General features: G+C 34.0%; 1 protein-coding gene across 1 annotated transcript in view; it reads right to left on the bottom strand.

The window, feature by feature from the left end:
• Positions 1 to 17,500, bottom strand: part of Dhc16F (Dynein heavy chain at 16F) — a 125,354-nt gene that overhangs the window by 4,153 nt on the left and 103,701 nt on the right. Inside the window, exons 46-55 of the mRNA XM_072541529.1 lie at positions 13,993 to 14,180; positions 6,960 to 7,161; positions 6,204 to 6,444; positions 5,700 to 5,900; positions 4,931 to 5,172; positions 2,997 to 3,167; positions 2,590 to 2,769; positions 2,304 to 2,396; positions 1,699 to 1,899; positions 1,512 to 1,629 (exon numbers count right to left, since the gene is read on the bottom strand). Of these exons, the coding sequence (XP_072397630.1) occupies positions 1,512 to 1,629; positions 1,699 to 1,899; positions 2,304 to 2,396; positions 2,590 to 2,769; positions 2,997 to 3,167; positions 4,931 to 5,172; positions 5,700 to 5,900; positions 6,204 to 6,444; positions 6,960 to 7,161; positions 13,993 to 14,180 (1,837 nt within the window). The remainder of the gene's footprint in view (positions 1 to 1,511; positions 1,630 to 1,698; positions 1,900 to 2,303; positions 2,397 to 2,589; positions 2,770 to 2,996; positions 3,168 to 4,930; positions 5,173 to 5,699; positions 5,901 to 6,203; positions 6,445 to 6,959; positions 7,162 to 13,992; positions 14,181 to 17,500) is intronic.

Raw genomic sequence — 17,500 nt, 5'->3', positions numbered from 1 at the left:
TTATTTGGTGTCAATAATACGATACTGACAATAAAGTAAACGATAATTTCTTAAGGTTACTCTTACTTTCAGAATTTTAAAAAATCGATTTTTTTACGTAAAAACATTCCTTAGTGTCACAGAAATACTGTCCTAAAATTTTATTAAGAAATTCAAAATAGAAAAGAAGTTATAACGGTACCTACTTGAGCTAAAACTCGTTGTATATATACAACACATCGCGAGACACCTCACCTGCGTACCTGCAACTCGACAGTTGTTTTCTAAAACTTACAAAGCGAGCACGTGTTTTATATTATTAAAATTTATCGAAAATAATTGTTTTGAAAATCGGAAAAAAATACCTGGATCTGCTGGTCATTTAAAAGATAGTCGAAGTAAGGGGACGCATCAAAATAAGCCTGATATTAAAAGAAGGTAATCAGTTTACAGCAGAAAACAATTCTGAATTACCCAGTTCCTCAGCAAAAATTAAAATCTGGTAATGCATTGCAACCTCCAACAGACAGCTCTACAAAGTATGTAATATGGTGCTTTAATTTTGTGTTTTTAACTCTTTCTCAGTATATAAAGTGCAAAGAATGTAATGGTGACATTTTATTTATACAACAAAAAGACAGAGGTATTGAATTAAAAATTTGTGTCGAGTGTTGTAAAAATATCAAATCTTCAACCACCACCGACGTCCCTAGAACGACTAAGTTGACTCTAAAACTTATTCGAGATATGTCTCTTGTTTATGGTCTTGCTATTCAGAGTATTCCAAATTATTTCGAAGATATGGAAAAATAAATTCTCACTAGTTGTTACCATAAGATCCCTACAGACGCAAGAATCTCTCAGCGAGTACGATTTATTAAAGAGATGCCTCGACCGCTACACACAAAACTAATGAGAGTTACAACAATTTAATTAGACAAATTGCTCCAAAAAATGAATTGTGTACCAAAGATGTGATAGAGATAGTTCCCTGGATAGTAGCCCAGGTCTTTTATGAAGGAGCTAATATCAACCGCACAGTAATGGACCTTATGGGAATAAAAATTGGAAAATTAGCAAAAAGTTGGTCGGAAAATATTAACAAAACTCGTATTGCTCAAGCCAATAGAAGGAGCAGCAGATACCAAAAGAGTACAGAATTATGAGAAAAAAAGCTTTGACCGACCATTTATAGCTTTTACTGGACAATGAGTTCATCCAATATGCACCATGAATAGCCGATTAGAGGTAAAAAATAAATATGACCATTTTATTCGATAAAATGCAGAAAAATATCTCCCAAATTAAAACTCATCTTTTGGAAGACGCCCTCTGCAGTGATTAAAAACCACTTAAAGTGCAAAAAAAATTTTACCTCAATTTTTATACCTCAAAACTTTCTTAACAACATATAAAAAAATTATATCCATAAATATAATAGTTTTTTTAACCCTTTAAAAATTGTCTTTTTTTTCCAATTTAGATAGTAAAAGTCCCCTTATTTTTTTACTACTCTTAAAACTCTTACTTACCTGGTTTGGCGTCAACAAGCTCATCCAATGTAGAGTCCCACCTACCAGCGTCAATAAAAAGACCATGAACGATCACTCCATCAGTGGGAACTTCATACAACTTGTAGCTTTCATAAACCTGGAAAAATAATATCATAACAAACATGATTTATTGTCTTTAAACTTTAAAGTTTTTTATCTTTCCTACCTCCTTTCCTACGATAGTATGCTTGGAAAATATATCTTCTTGATCCAACATTTGCTTGTAAACGTGAAAATCGAACTTGAGTTCGTCGATAGGTAAATTGTACTTTCTGGCATGTGTTTGTAAAGAACCTGTTAGGAAACCTTGGGGAAAATAAAAGCCCGAGATCCAGTAGGACGTGGGGGCGCCATATCGTACCCAAACCTAAAAATAATAAACTTTAAAATCACTAGTTTAGACTATAGACATATAATACAAGATAGACTGATCCTTGCAATACCAGCCCGTTCCCCCAGTGCGACAGAGAAAACTGACGCAAAGCAGTATCTGTATCTCTTTCTAATTTGACAGTTTTACCGACCACGTGACTTAAATAACCAATGAGAAGGTCATGTGGTCGATAAATCCGGCCCGTTAGACAGAGATGCAGGGACTGCTTTGCGTCAGTTTTCTCTGTCCTGCTGGGGGAACGTCACTGTATTGCAGCAGTCAGTAGATCTTGCATTATATGTATGTCTATGGTTTAGACATAACCTAAAATAGCCCCAAATTATGTATAAAACATTTAAATAGTAATTCCTAGACAATAACTTCTTTTTATTACTTACACTGATAAAGTCGAGTCTCAAAATAAGATCTCTGGTCCAACTTCCTAAACTTTTTAAGGAATTATAAGCTATTCTGTTCCACATTGCAGGGACCTGAAACATACGTATTGGGGTTTATATACTTAAATGCAGGAAGTTGTTCAGAAAGTCGAGTTAAAATATTTTGAAGAAAAAACTACTAAAACAATTAAAAGTGAAAAAGGGAAGTATATTAACGACATAACAATACGAACAATAGTTTATAAATTTGGAGTCTGATAATTAGAGGTTATAAATATATATCTACCTGATTGTTCATAAACGCGGTAAATATTTCTTCCAAAGCGTCCGACATAACGACGAGACCTTTGATTGCCTTTTGTAGTTGTTCCATAGATTCGTGAATCATTTTAAGTAGTTTGTCATAACGGTCGATTTCTTGCGTTAAAACTGTCGTCAAAGAAGGAACTCTTCCTTTTTTGTCTTTCTAAAAGGAACATGTACGTGTATAAACAAAAATGTGATTAGGTATCAGTCAATCTTCTTCTTTTGATGCCATATTAGGTCCCTCTAACTTTGCTCCCGAAAAAATACAATACAAGTGTATCGGTGAATTGTACACAATAAGTAAATTAAGATTTGGAATCAAAATTGAAGAGAAATGGATAAAATAACCCTGAAATATTACTCCAAGAAAATACATAAATAAAGTACCTTAAACATGTAAGCGTTGACATGTTCAGTCGGTATTTTATTCATTATAGACGTCAGAATGCCTTCTGCCAAGTCATATACTATATCGTCACTGGATCTACCTTCAACACCACCTGCAGTTCGAGGTTGGCATTCCATGATGGTCCGAATGATAATGTTTGTCTCTTTAACCTAAAAATAATTTCATCTAACTAAATATCTGGTTAAATAAAAATCGACTAATATGTTACAAAGATCTTCTACCACATATAATACTAAATAAACTTAGTTTTTGTAATTAGAAGTGTTGGACACCTGTGTTTATCTTCCTTAAGGGTTACAAATGGCTTAAAAAAATTCTGTGCGCTTTAATAAGAAACCTTTGGATTAAGTTACGCTTAAGAAGAATATATTCATAGAAAATTATCATGCTGTCAATCTGGTTTGCCCGAATTGCCTTTAATACGGTCTTCCTCCGTTGCAAACGAAGCGTTAGGAAGAAATAATTCCAGAACACAGGCAAGTTGTACCAACTATGCATTTTTTGCCCTAGTGGTGTATACCCATATAGTCCGAAACTAATTTTATAATAAAATATTTTACACAGGGATTACACTGTTCTCGCCCAGAGGACCCATCAAGTCATTGTTATTAACAATACAAGGTAAACCTCGGATATATTAGGCATACACAATAGGGAAAACATGAGGAACAAACAAATGGGTGGCGTTATATTCGCGTTGTTCCGACCAATGATGTCGTAAATGTATTTTTTATCTAAAACGAGCAGATCCATTGTTATATAGATTTTCGATTTTGAATTGAAGAAGTTTTCTGAATAATTTATTAGATTGAGCCTTATATTTTGAACAATCAAAGAACATGTGGACTAGGATTTCGATTTTGTTACAAACTTCAAAAAGATTACTCCGGAGTATTTTGATTTTATGTAAGTGTGGTGGAGCACCAGTTTTTAGTCCGGATTTGGAAACAAGAGCAGCATTTTCAACAAAGCCACATTTTCACCACCACAATGTAAAATAATGAGTTGTTGCCCTTTAGATATAAAGGAGATAGGAGATTTTAAGCACATTTTTCGTCCATCATCCCAACTTTTTGGAATTGTGTGGGAACTATGTTTGTAAATCTCATCACTGTATACAATATTTCTATCTACAAAAAATTATGACATACTTTAAAATTACTTATAGTATTAATGAAGAAATATCTTAATTTCCGATTTGTATTTTTTGAGTTTTTTGTTTAAATTTCTGCTTTTTTGACCCTTATGTCAGTTTTTTCCACCAAAATTTTTCTATTGCCTTCCACTTTTTCCATCTAAATTCTACTTTCTTCACAATTTTTTTAAAAGAAGATGGTTTACCATCTTACTTTTTACAAGTTACAATTCTTTCGTTTCTAATAGATTTGTAAATAGCGTTTATGGTAGGTCTTCTTTTGTGGTTATTAGCTAACGTATAAATGGTATTTTTATAATGCGTTCCTCAAATAGATTAACCGATGACTTGAGGCTGGGTTTGTAAATGCTTCTTTTGGGTGAACCAATTTTTGAAGAGATGGTTTGTTTTCACTTTTTTCCGAACGAACCCGAGCTTTTCGCCTTGTCTAGCTGTAAATGTACATCCACTCGGTATGAACGTTCGAACAAGAAATGATAACCTATTTTTGGAAACAAAGTTATATCTATTCTATTTAGATATAGATAATTTCTAGGTAGGATTTCTACAGAATTTTTTATTCCAAGAAATGAAATTATTTTTGTACATATGGTTAGACTTGACATCATATTAAACATCACATTTCAACGTATTTAATAGGTGAATAACAAAAATTAAAGAGATTGGACAAAGAAGACACAAAGACATATCGTCACTCAAATTAACACAATTAATAATTCTTGATCACTTGATCTTAATAAAAAGATAAAAACTTACCTGGTAGGCTATATTTGCATTTTCATGCATACCAAATATCTCTGGTTGTTCTATAATAGGAAGATTATCCACAAATTCTCGATATTCTTGTATAGTAGAAAAAACTGGGCAGTAGTAGGTACCAGATTCAGAGTATACATATCCGGAAGATAGAATTTGCGGAGAAAAGAAAATTTTCAGTATCGTTTTGAGGCATCTCAGATCCCAGTAATCTGTGACTCTACCACCATAGGTGATTTCGCCTAAAAGACAAGACAGTAAGGAATACAGCGAACATCATTTACAATAAGGTGCGTGAAATAACGTATTTTCGTATAGATTTACTGGATTTCTCCGACCAGTAAAACGATTGGAAGCTCTTCATTCATTCAGTGGCGTATCTTCGAGGTCTTTGTACTACTAATGTTGTATACTAAGTATAATGTATACTAAGTGTTGGTGTTATCTGCTACTAAGACAGTCTTGCTCCATCACTATTTCCGACAATAAAAATGTCGCTAAAATTAGACAAGTGGTTTATAAATAAAGAATTTTCCCCGCAAAAGACGTGGTGATAGAGTGAGATATTTTATTACATTATGTTGAGTTATTTAGCAATATGTTATGGGATATAGCATGTGCTGGGTGTCAGTAGGCTATATGTTCCCTACTGATTTGTTGATAATTTTTAATAATTTGTCACTTTTTCCAGATCATAGTTTTGATTACCATTAATAGTGTTAATTACATATAAAAATTCAGGGAATCGAGTATAATAGGAACAATTTACCAGTCAGATATTCTAGGGCGTCCCAAGGGATAGATTCTTCGACACAAAACATCTTTAGACTGTTAAACGCGAAATCTCTGTCACTGTCATTGAACTCGTATACGATATTCCATCCTAGAGGTCCGAATTTTTTTCTTTCTTGAATCACAGCGTGGAACATGCATAGTCCGAATATCATAGCCTTCCACTGATGCTCCAGATCTAAAAAATGATTTTTTATTAAAATATATTGGATGCAAATGCATAATATTGCTAAAAGCCTCAACTTTAGCATACAGAGAAGTTTATGTAGCAGCGTTCCCTACATAATTTACAAAAGGTACTATTTTAATGCTCACTGAGGTAATTTAAGTATTTTTCAATATAGTACTAAACAAAAAATAATATTGAATGCATTGTATTGTTAGTTTAGCCCATCAAAATAAATGTGGTAACACCCATCCTCTAGTTAAGATTTAGAATTAAGTAAATACTCGATCACTGAGACAAAATCAAAATACTTACGATGATGTTCGAAGAAATTCTTATCCATGTCAGTGAATGCTCTTTTAACGTTAGCTCTTAGACCTTTTGGCGGCTCGTTTGTAACTTTGACTGAATTCTGAAGTACCGATACGGGGAACGCTTTTGACGGCATGGAACTCAAGAACAGCCTGAACTCTTTATGGACTTTATCCGTATCTCTGGCTATGACTAAGACTATTGTTTCCATAGAAAGCATCCATGACGTCGCCAAGTGGCAATTCTACAACAAAAGAATTATCAATGGGATATGTCCATATATATTTTAATGTAGAGTAGACTCCAAACTTACATAGCATGTTGGAACTCGATCTTCTTTGCGAGAGATAGAGATAAGATAAGCCCAACGCAAGATAAGGGTAAGAGCGCCAAAAGAAATATTTTTTTTGTCGGTCGGTATTCAACTGAGGTATCGCAGTCATTTAAATATAATAAGCGATCCTTTGTAAATACAATAAATACGACTTTACTTAGTAACAAGGCAATTACACAACACACACACTACAACATACTCAATGTACAATAGGCTAATTGCTTGCAGTACACTCGAAACATTATTTGATTAAAAAATCTCATTTTAGCGATAGGTAATTTTTTCAGACTCGACTAAATGCAGCATTTATTTTAAATGAATATCTGTCGACTGTCAACGACCGATATAGTTTTTAGTCTATTATACAAACATAAGTTGATTAAAATAAGCATTTTCTTACAATACCGCAAAACAAAGTGTCTCACCTGTAAAAAGACCCAATCCCCTTTCTCTACAGCATCTTGTATCATTTTTTCAGCCACTGGACCTTGTCCTTGCCCCAAAGAGATCGATTTAACTCTATCTCCGAAGTTCATTTCGTTGGCGAAACGTTGAAAAGCCTCAAAGGGATCTGATCCTGTGCTCAAAACAAATATTAAAGGAACTCCATTGGACGTGTCTTCATATCTAAAATAGAATTTAAAACAATCAAACTGATTTTTTAGGATAAGAAATACTACTTTGTATACCCTATTCAATGAACTCAATGCAAACTCTCTAGTAAGTTCAGTAAGTAATTTTGTGCTATACTAAAATTTACTGTTTTTGAACAAACTGTTGGTGAAATGTTAGGGAGAACATATTTTAATAGTCACATTAATTAAATATACTTGGTTCGACGAGTCTATGGACATGCGCATTACTTAATTTACATAAATTTAATCAAAACAAACGTTTTTTTGACTTAAACGTATCTTGTTCTATATGAGAATTATGTATGTCAAATTAATTAGGGGTTATAATTATAGACATAGTCTAGTTCCAGTTCATAGCTAGTCATAAACCAGTCCATTCAAAGAAAGAGATTTGGTATGGGCCAACACAATCGCTTTTAGTAACAGGTCAAAAGTTCTGACAGCTAAATTCTATCCAAAGAGGGATGGACCCTATAGAAGCAAGCGAGTGGCATCGCCTGTGAGTTACGAGCTTTCTGGAGTAGACACTTATTGATCTTGATGTGTTCCATGTATCCGCTCATACACACGCTAACCCCAATGATGTAAAAGCTCCAACGCCTGTAATGCCAAGACGAAGACGAGGACGCACCAAGAAGAAACCACCATCTTCCGCTGGCCCCTCCTCCAACGAGTTCGTTGCCAGGGAGGCATACTGTAACAAATCATAATCCCTACGGTGACACCTATGGGGTATGCAGGAATGTAATAGTCACCTACGACTTATCGGAATGTTAAATTGTTGACGTTACACAGTCTCAGATAAATCCAAACGGTATCAGTTAGTTGGTTTTAAGATTTTGTCGTATAACCATCAATTAACAGCTAGATACAAAATGAGAGGCTACGGATACAGTGGGGCCATGACGAGACTTATCTCTTCGTACTTGAGCAACCGAAGTGCTTTAGGTTCGAAGAGTGTATCCAATGGAAAATAGCAATCAATTCAGAGAAGACGCAAGCAATCATATTCAAAAAGAAAAGAGAAACCCCAGAGGAACAGCTGTTAGTGCAAGATAATCCCATCGAATGGAAAAGCGAAATACCTAGGAGTCATTATAGACCAACACCAACAGCCAGAGCAACAATAAGAGGACTCACAGGTAGAAAAAGCAAACTGCGAATAAAGACGAAAATGAGACTGATAAACAGCATCATAATTCCAATAATCACATATGCATCTCTCGCATGGAGACACATAAGCAATTCAAATAAAAGGAAAATACAAGCAGCCCACAATAACATCCTATAGTTAGCTGAACGCTTTCTGTTTAGAGAACTGTAACAAGTAAGGGCGATAGATAAAATGGCAGAAAATGTCAGAATTAGGTATGCAGAATTAGAGAATCACCCAAGCCCGATCCTTCGAGAGATAATAAGATATGATGCGTTCCATCGATGGAAGCACACAAGACCAAAACAGCAAATCCTGGCAAACACACAAAGTCTAGATAATTCGTAGCTCTATCAACAGAAGAAGCCCCAGCATGCAGCACTGGAAATTTTAATGATTTATGTTTATTTTCACGACAACTTTCAAAAATAATAATAAATAAATAAAGGCCTCGGTCAGCAAAACAATTAAAAAATACTAACAAAAAGACGACAGCCATCCAAAAAAATTTATAAAACCCCCAAATCTGGGCACGAAGGGCTCACATCCTCAGGCACTGAGTCGCTGAACTGGCGGAGCGGAGACTCGAGGCCCGAGCAAGCAATTTTAGTTCGATGATACGTCACTAGAGAAAGCAGGAAAAGAGCGCCTCAAGCTAGCCTGCATTGATCGGGTTAGGATATCGCGTTGGAGTTCTTGTACACAGGACTTTCAACGAAGAGCATTTGGCTGATAGTGAGCCATTACCGCCCATCAGAGTGCTATGGGGGGAAAAGAATGACTAGCATTGGAGCGCGGTGGAGTGGTTCCTGATAACACGAATCAATACACCTCGCACCATTGAATTGTAACACCCGACTGTCATTCTAAGGGCTGGGTTAATCAAATTGCTTGCATTAATAAAGACACCTCTTTTTACCCATCGTTATAATTTACTTTTAGAAATCCCAAAAATCCCAGAGAATAGTTAGGTTCATGCTATAATTATTATTTTTATGTTTTGATATAGATTTGTCATAACAGACAGACAAAGATAGCTAGACCACTCAAAGTAAATACTGTCGTGTCACCTCTATTCACAGAGCGGCTCATACCGCATATAGTCTATTCTTATTATGTCTATGGTTAGAAAACTAAGATAATGGTTAGCTGTTGTAATAATTAAGTGATGGATTTGACCGTTACTTGATGGAAATTCATTTTATATAACAATAAAACACTGAAAACTTTTGTTTTCAAAACTTCCACAAAATTTATTATAACATCTTATCACTACACCTCTTTCGGCAGAGTGCCTGTTTCAAGTGATCTACTTTTGGTATGTGTTTACACTTTATAGTCTTTAACTGAATAGGTTGAGGAGGGGAGTATTGTTTGTCACAAGTTGGTCATTCAAATTTTTTTTAATTTGTTAATTTTCATAGATTCTAATAAAGATAAACAAATTCCTTTATTTTGGATGTGAAGAATTTGAAATTCGTCTTTAAAAGAAAGATTATGGTCTAGAAGACGAAGTGCGTATGTAGAATCTGTTTTTCTATTATTGAATTAAATTGGCAGCCTACCATCGAATGTTAGATAGATTAATAGAAATTTCGATGTCAAAAAACAACTTTTGAGATATAATTAAATATCATTAAACAAATAGCAGTAACCAATGGGTACAACGAACAAACAATAAATAAAATTTTAAATCAAAAACTACATAAGAAATCCCTAAAATTAGTATTTCCACCACCAGAGAAAAAACCCTGTACCTTCTGCTCGTTTACATATACAGGCAAGATTTCAACAAAAATTGCTAAACACATAAACAAAAAAAAGAATAACATCAGCTTTTAGAACAAACAACAACTTAGGAAAATATATTAAAAACAAGAGCCAAAACAATAAGCACTTACACAGTGGTGTATACAAACTTAAATGTGGCGACTGCCAAAAACTTACATCGGTCAAACTGGTAGAACTTTTAACAAACGTATAGCAGAACATAAAAGGGCTTTCAATAATAGAAAAACAGATTCTACGTACGCACTTCACTTTCTGGACCATAATCATTATTTTAATGGCTAATTTGCAAATTTTCACATCCAAAATAAAGGCCTTAAGCTATCTTTATTAGAATCTATGAAAATAAAAAATTAATAATTAACAAATTCTGAATGACCAACTTGAGACAAACAGTTCTTCCCTCCTCAACCTAGGGGGAAGAGGTCTACATTCGGCTATCCATAATAATTTTGAATTCTATTTGAATTTCCCGCTAGTTTTAGTATAAACGGTTGGAAGTATATCCGTATTTTACGGGGCTAGTTGTTCTTGGTGTTTCCACGTTTTTTAGAAATGTTTTCCGAGTGAAGTGTAAAATAGTGTCTTTAAGGTATACAAATTTATTTTTTGTATCGTAGGCACCTTTTTTGTTTCAGATCTTTGATTTGTGTCATACGTACTAGGCTACTATGTTACCTATACTATTATGGCAAAACATAACCTCAAATACTTTTTCTCCTAAATTTTTCTGCACAAAATAAATCTAAAGTGCAGGTGGTGAACATTCAGCTGGATTGTACGGGTAACATTTGGCTACCAGCCAAATAAAAATGCCATGTAAAAATAATAATTTTGTTTATTTAAATGTTTCCATAAAACATAATCTAAAATATTTAACAAATTATTTGTTCATTCTGGATACCTCAAAGGTATGTTAAAAAGACCAGCTGGTGTGACATATGTAAAGAGATCATGAAACTGTCTATTAAAGCAGTTTTATCTAAAAGCCTTAGTGAGTATAAAGCTGCCTAAGAATATAGTGTGAAACAACAAACAATACAATCACGTATAAAAATTCTTCTAAAGAAGAAATCAAAAGACGAAATTCTGGCTGCCTGGGATGATGTGTCGTTTTCAAGCAAATATATATCAAGACAAATATTTACAACAGTTCAAGAAGAACAACTTGTATCTTACATAAAAAAATGTTCTAATTTGAATTATGGGCTAAACTACAAGCAAATACGAAGTCTTGTCTTCGATTATGCCAATTCCATATCGCGATGTAAGGTGCCAACATCTTGGAATCTTAGCAATATCGCAGGTTTGTGCCATATATGATTATCATAATAATTATTGTTTTATATTAACAGTTCCTCTTTTAGGTCTTTACTCGTTAAGAGGCTTTATGGAAAGGCACGAAAAAGATATATTTTTACGCCAGAGAACACATGCATCAGCAGGGCAATGGCATTCAATAAACCTGTCGTTGATGATTTTTTCTCCAAATACATATCCATTCTTGAAAAGTACATGTTTAGATCAGAAGAAATATGGAACTTAGATGAAACTGGCTTGACGACAGTGATGTCTTCTACGAGGATTGTTGCTCCTAAGGGTAAAAAGCAAGTTGCTCATATATCTTCTCATGAGAGGGGGGACTTGTTACTTTTGTTGGTATTGTTAATGTAGCAGGAGGAAAAGTTCCACCGGTTTTTGTAATCCTCAGAATAAGAAACCCAGTATAATACTTAGGAGATGAATATCCAGCCTCAGCTATCGCTTTTGGAAACAAACGGGATGGATGCAATCAGAAGTTTTTCCTGGGGTAATAAAACACTTCGTCAGTCACGTGAAATGTACTCAACAAAATAGGGTTTTGCTGCTTGTAGATAACCATGAATCCCAAATTTCTGTGGAAGTAATAAGACTGTGTCGAGAAAATGGAATCGTACTGCTCTCGTTCCCCCCTCATACCACTCACAGGTTGCAGCCTTTAGACGTTGGAGTCTACGGCCCTTTTAAAACTTATCATTATCATGACTGGCTGCTAACAAATTCAGCTAAGGTCATAACAATTAGACATTTAGGTGCTCTGGTAAAACATGCATATGAAAGTTTTTTTTTATTAAAAAAATTACAAGCTCTTTCAAAAATACTGGACTTTGGCCTTTAAACCGCCAAATATTTAACGAGGTGTACTTAATAGCAAGCGAAGTGACAGACAAACCACTAGCTGAGAATCAGTCAGAAATTAATGCATCCACTAAAAATGGTGATGGTTCTGTTCTCAAAGAAATAACTCCCCCACCTCTTGTAGAAAACTTAAAGAGTAATTCTTCCGTTGAATTCTCTGTGGAACCAAATTCTCTCGTTCACAGAGAATTAACCTCAACAGCTCCGGCAGAAATGCTAGACCCTACTATCGAGGAAATGACAGCTCGAGTACCCTCTACTTCAAATTCTTTGTATTTACATAAAATCAGACCCTTCCCAAAAGCAAATGTCGAAATTAAGAAAAAAAGTAATTCCCGAAAATCTAAGTCAACAATATATACTAACATGCCTGAGTATGAAAACAGGCAAATTTTAGAAGACAGAAAAAGAAAAAAAAGGAGTAAAAGTGAAAAAATCAATTAAAAGAGATTTGGTAAGAAGTGCCAAAAGAAATACATCCAGTTCAACTGAATCGAGTATCGATCATGTGTGATGAGTCGTCCTATGAAGTTTTTTTGGCGGATATGATGTTTATTTCTAACAAGGATACTCTTTCTATAGATGCCCTTTTACTTGTCAGATTTGTGGTTCCTAAGAAACTAGAAATTTATTACATTGGAAAAATCATTTCCCTACAAGATGCCGATTTTGTAGTTAAATTCTTTTACGAAAAAAAAAGCAAATAAGTTTTTTCTTTACTGATATTGATGAGATTTCAGTTATAGAAAAAAGGATATTGCAGCAGTGTTACCGACCCCGATCAGTAAAGGAACTTCAAGAACTTTGAATGTGTTTAAGTTGAATGTTAACTTTTCGTCTTTGAACGTGAGATAAATTTTTGACCACACTAATGACGATTAATATTATTTTAATTACCTACTATATAGTTTGGTGTTTAATGTAATGGTAATTAAAAAACCTTTGTTTACTTATTTTAATGTGTTTTTTTTTGTATCAAATAAGCAACTTTTAACAAACCAGACTAAGGGCCGAATCATACTTACATCGTAGATGAATGTTCCCCACCGGTGTTTATCATTCGGCAATATGTAAGAAAATCTATAAATGGATTTTTCTATATTTACTTATAGAAAATTAGTGAATTAGTAACATAAAATATGTGTAAAATAATATCCCCCATTAACAATGAAAAGTGAAACACATCATCATTAGCTATATTTTAGATTTTGATCGTCAAACTCAAATGTGCCAAATGATCCACACTTTCCCCTATTCAGTTCAGGGCGCGCCCAGGGGGGGGTTAACCCCACTCCCCTATTTCGACACTGTTACTCACAAATTTTAAGGACTTAAAATGGTGGAGGTAGCATAAAAAAATTTCGGTGCCCAACCAAAAGCCCTCCCACAGATTCAGTTAAACACAGACCAAAAATTGATCACTTGAGAAAGGCACTCTGCCAAACAGCTGTAGTGACAAGATATTATAATAAATTTTGTGGAAGTTTTGAAAACAAAAGTTTTCAGTGTTTTATTATTATAATTATTTTTAAATAAAATTCTAACTTATAGGCACCAATATGAATTGAAAATAAATAATACGAAAACTAGTTATACAATGTTATGAAATTAATAAATTATTGAAATATAGAGTTATTGATTGTGTAAAAAATACATATATGCAGTTAACTAACATAATAAAACGTTTTGTTGATAGGTACTTACAATACTGACAGTGATACTTGAGGACTTTCGATAAATGTCTTTCCTAGTTTTATTTTGACGTATTCCGCAATCGCAAAGATGAGTTTTTCTTCAGCTACCGTTTTAATGAGCATCAATTTATCAAAATCATCCAATTGAGTGTTCCAATCACGTCTTGACTCAGTCTTATGATCCATCAAATGGATATCCTAAAATAGTCAAAATTCTTTAACTAACATTTCCTTACGTCAATATGAATAATATACAGTAAAATATAAATAAATGTATAGAAAATGACATCTCAGCACATGCAAGGCGTACATGAATACCACGGGTTGGACGGAAAGAATACTTTTTCGATAGTAGTTAAGTTTGTTTAGCAGTAAATGGTTGACTTCAATTAGTATGGACTATAAACATCCTGGGTTAACCGGTAATAGTATAAAAGGTCCGGTTTCAGGTAACAATGGTTTACCTGAGGTACAGTCTTAACAATGGACCAAGTCAGATAAATTTAATAACATTTACGACCGCACTAATTGAAGTCAACCATTTTCGGCTAAACAAACTTTAAAATCTTAGCAATTGTGTACAGTATTTTTCACGAATTTGTGCCATTTTTAGGTTAGAGATGAAAAGCTTTGACTTAAACGGTCCGCTCTGGTGAGCAATTTAATAGCAAATTCTCGCAATATTTGAAGCACTGTCGAAAACAAACAAAAATACGCTTTTAACTAATGTATTTTACATTCATTTAGATAAATATACAATTATTAGTGCAACTATAGAAGAAAATTACAAATTCTATTGTTTGTATATTGTAGTATTAAGTATTTACTGATAAAATAATAAGATTAACACTCAAAATTTTTCTTAATGAGAAGATGAAAATATATTACGCTACAGTGTAATCAATAATTAGATCCCTATTCATAATCACTGTCGTCGGTATTCGGGTTGTAAATGATGACTGGGGTAATTGCTTCTAATTGCTAAACACAAGATCCGCTCCATCAATAAAACCATGTTTTCCACCCGTATGTATAATATGTCTCTTTTCCTCAGTATCAGTGTTTTTTATGGATTTTATACTCTTGTCCTGCCAAATTCGTTTTATTCCACTTTTAGCAAAAATCCACGTTTCGTCTAAATAAACAAATGAAGCGTGTTTTTTTTTAATTATTTTAGTTTCTTAAAAACTCAATTCTTTTGTGAACGACACTACCTCTTTCACACAAGGCTTTTCTATTGTCTTCTTATTTTGAACATAAACCCAATCTGTTTGAAAACTCTCCAGGGAATTACCTGGAAATTTCGAATATATTTCTGTCTTTTATTTTTTTTTTAATATCGTCTGTACAGAAATATACTCTTTTTTTTCATGCATTTTATATATAATGTCTCGAATTTCAAACTTACAACCCCCAGAAAGATCTTTAGTCTTAGGGTGTGGTCTCGGTTTATATTATGCAACTCTTTAAAATTTTTCTGGTTTTCAAAACTGACTTGAGTTTTGTCTGACTAATACACAATGCAAAGCACATACGTTTATGTAAGGATTGAACTTGGCGCAAAGGTCCTTCATCGATTTAATCTTCAAATATTACTTGATTTATATCTAAAACAAGTCTCGCCATACAGAAGCAAACTCTTTTCAATCACAAGTACTGCTACTTCTTAGGTTACCATTAATTTGCAACCGGTTTGAGAGTATCGCTAAAGTAGACTATCAGTTTCTCCGAATTATCAAAAGCCCAAGTACAAGTTATGAGGGATTCAATAAATATCTACGCTTAAATTAATCTTTAATATTTTGCAGGTAAATATAAAATAAAAATATGTTTAAAAAATCTAAGTATTTCCATAACCTTGTCACAGTATATTGCTAAAGAATTCTTTATAAAGCAATATACTGTGACCTTTTTCACATGGAACTGTCTTTATGGTAAGCAAAAAAGGTAAAACTGCAAGTCATATAAAAACCGGAAGTATATTTTTGTTCTCATCCTACTAAAGCTTGAATAATATATGTTTGTACTATTTCAGCGACTTTTGAACTACCGGTTACAACTCTGGAACCGGGAGTCCGAGATCAAATTTCTCACCTTTAATACCATCTTTGAGTTATAAGCTCTCAGTCGACACCTCGTATGTTATTATATCTATTCTAATAACCGAGGAGTTGTGTTCACGGACAGACAGACGGACGGACAGACAGACATAGATAATTCAAGGTTTTCACTATTTTTTTAATATTGTGAAAATTGTTATGTTGCTAGTGAAAACAAAATGAGATAGTGTATAAGAACACCATATTCAAATTAAAGTATGTCAAAGTGTTACCAAAACAAGCCATATAAAAAACAGTTTCTAAGCTTCTAACTGGCCACATTTGATAATTATTTTAATACCATAGTACTAAAGAGGAAGACTGGTAGACGGGTTTGACACTTAAATTGATATACAGACGGCTCCAAACCCGATGAAGGTACAAGGCCTGGTATAAAGAGAACAAGACCAAGGATAGAAATACGGTTAAACTTGGGAATATATGCCACCGTACTTCAGGCAGAAGTTGCCGCTATTCAAAGGTGTACTATGGAACCAATATTAAAAGTGGAGAATGACTCAATCGCGATGTACTCCGATAGTCAAAGCCCTCAGTTTTAAGCAGTCTGATTCAAAACTTGTGTGGGACTGTTGTACCCTCTGTGGGACTTAATTGGTGTTGTGAACATACACAAAACAGCAGTCATTGATAAATGGGTGCAAGAAAAGTCTTTGGAATGGTGGACAAATGCACCAGGACAAAGATAGGCTAAAGAGTTCATTAATGGACATTCGGCCAAATTCACAGCAGACTTACTGACCTACAATCGAAAAACTATCAGTGCCAGATAGTGGGGATGTTGACTAGGCATTGTGGGATCAATAAGCAGTTGAGCCGTATGGGCTTGAGGAAAGAGAATACTTGTCGGTTCTGTCTAGAAAAAAAGAAAACCAGTCTGCACATCTTATGCCAGTTTTAGGGTCTCACAAGGCAGCGGTCTCTATAACTCGGAGAGGAAAAATCAAAAGCATCAGTCTATATGAAAGGACCCCCTTTAAGATTGAGGAAGCTCAGTAAGAGGATAAGACTTCGCAAAAAACGTATTAAAAAATTTGCAGCAGATATCTATCCTATCTGCTGTTTCAACTTCAATAAATGGTTGGGTTCTGACACCCGTACCATAACTAAATTTTTGAATGTGTTCTTTGTGGAATTCAGTGTACAGTCCTTACACAGTACATTACCAAATGATCTCTCATCGTAGCGATACTTAAATACTTGACCATAGCTTAGCTAGGAATTCAATTGTTTACACACTTCAAACTTTCTTTTTTTCCATTTTTTGATTTGTCATAAGTGCGTAGAAAACATATCAGTCTTTTCATTTATTTATTTTTTGTTACTACTTTCTGAAAGTACCTGAGAGATCCTTCATCCTACGTGGATATATTATTGTAAGTATGCAATAAATTTATTATC

Source organism: Diabrotica undecimpunctata, chromosome 1 (genome assembly GCF_040954645.1).
Source record: "Diabrotica undecimpunctata isolate CICGRU chromosome 1, icDiaUnde3, whole genome shotgun sequence".
Classification (NCBI taxonomy): domain Eukaryota; kingdom Metazoa; phylum Arthropoda; class Insecta; order Coleoptera; family Chrysomelidae; genus Diabrotica; species Diabrotica undecimpunctata.
Note: the sequence above shows the minus strand (reverse complement) of the source record. Positions and strands in the feature narration are given on the sequence as shown.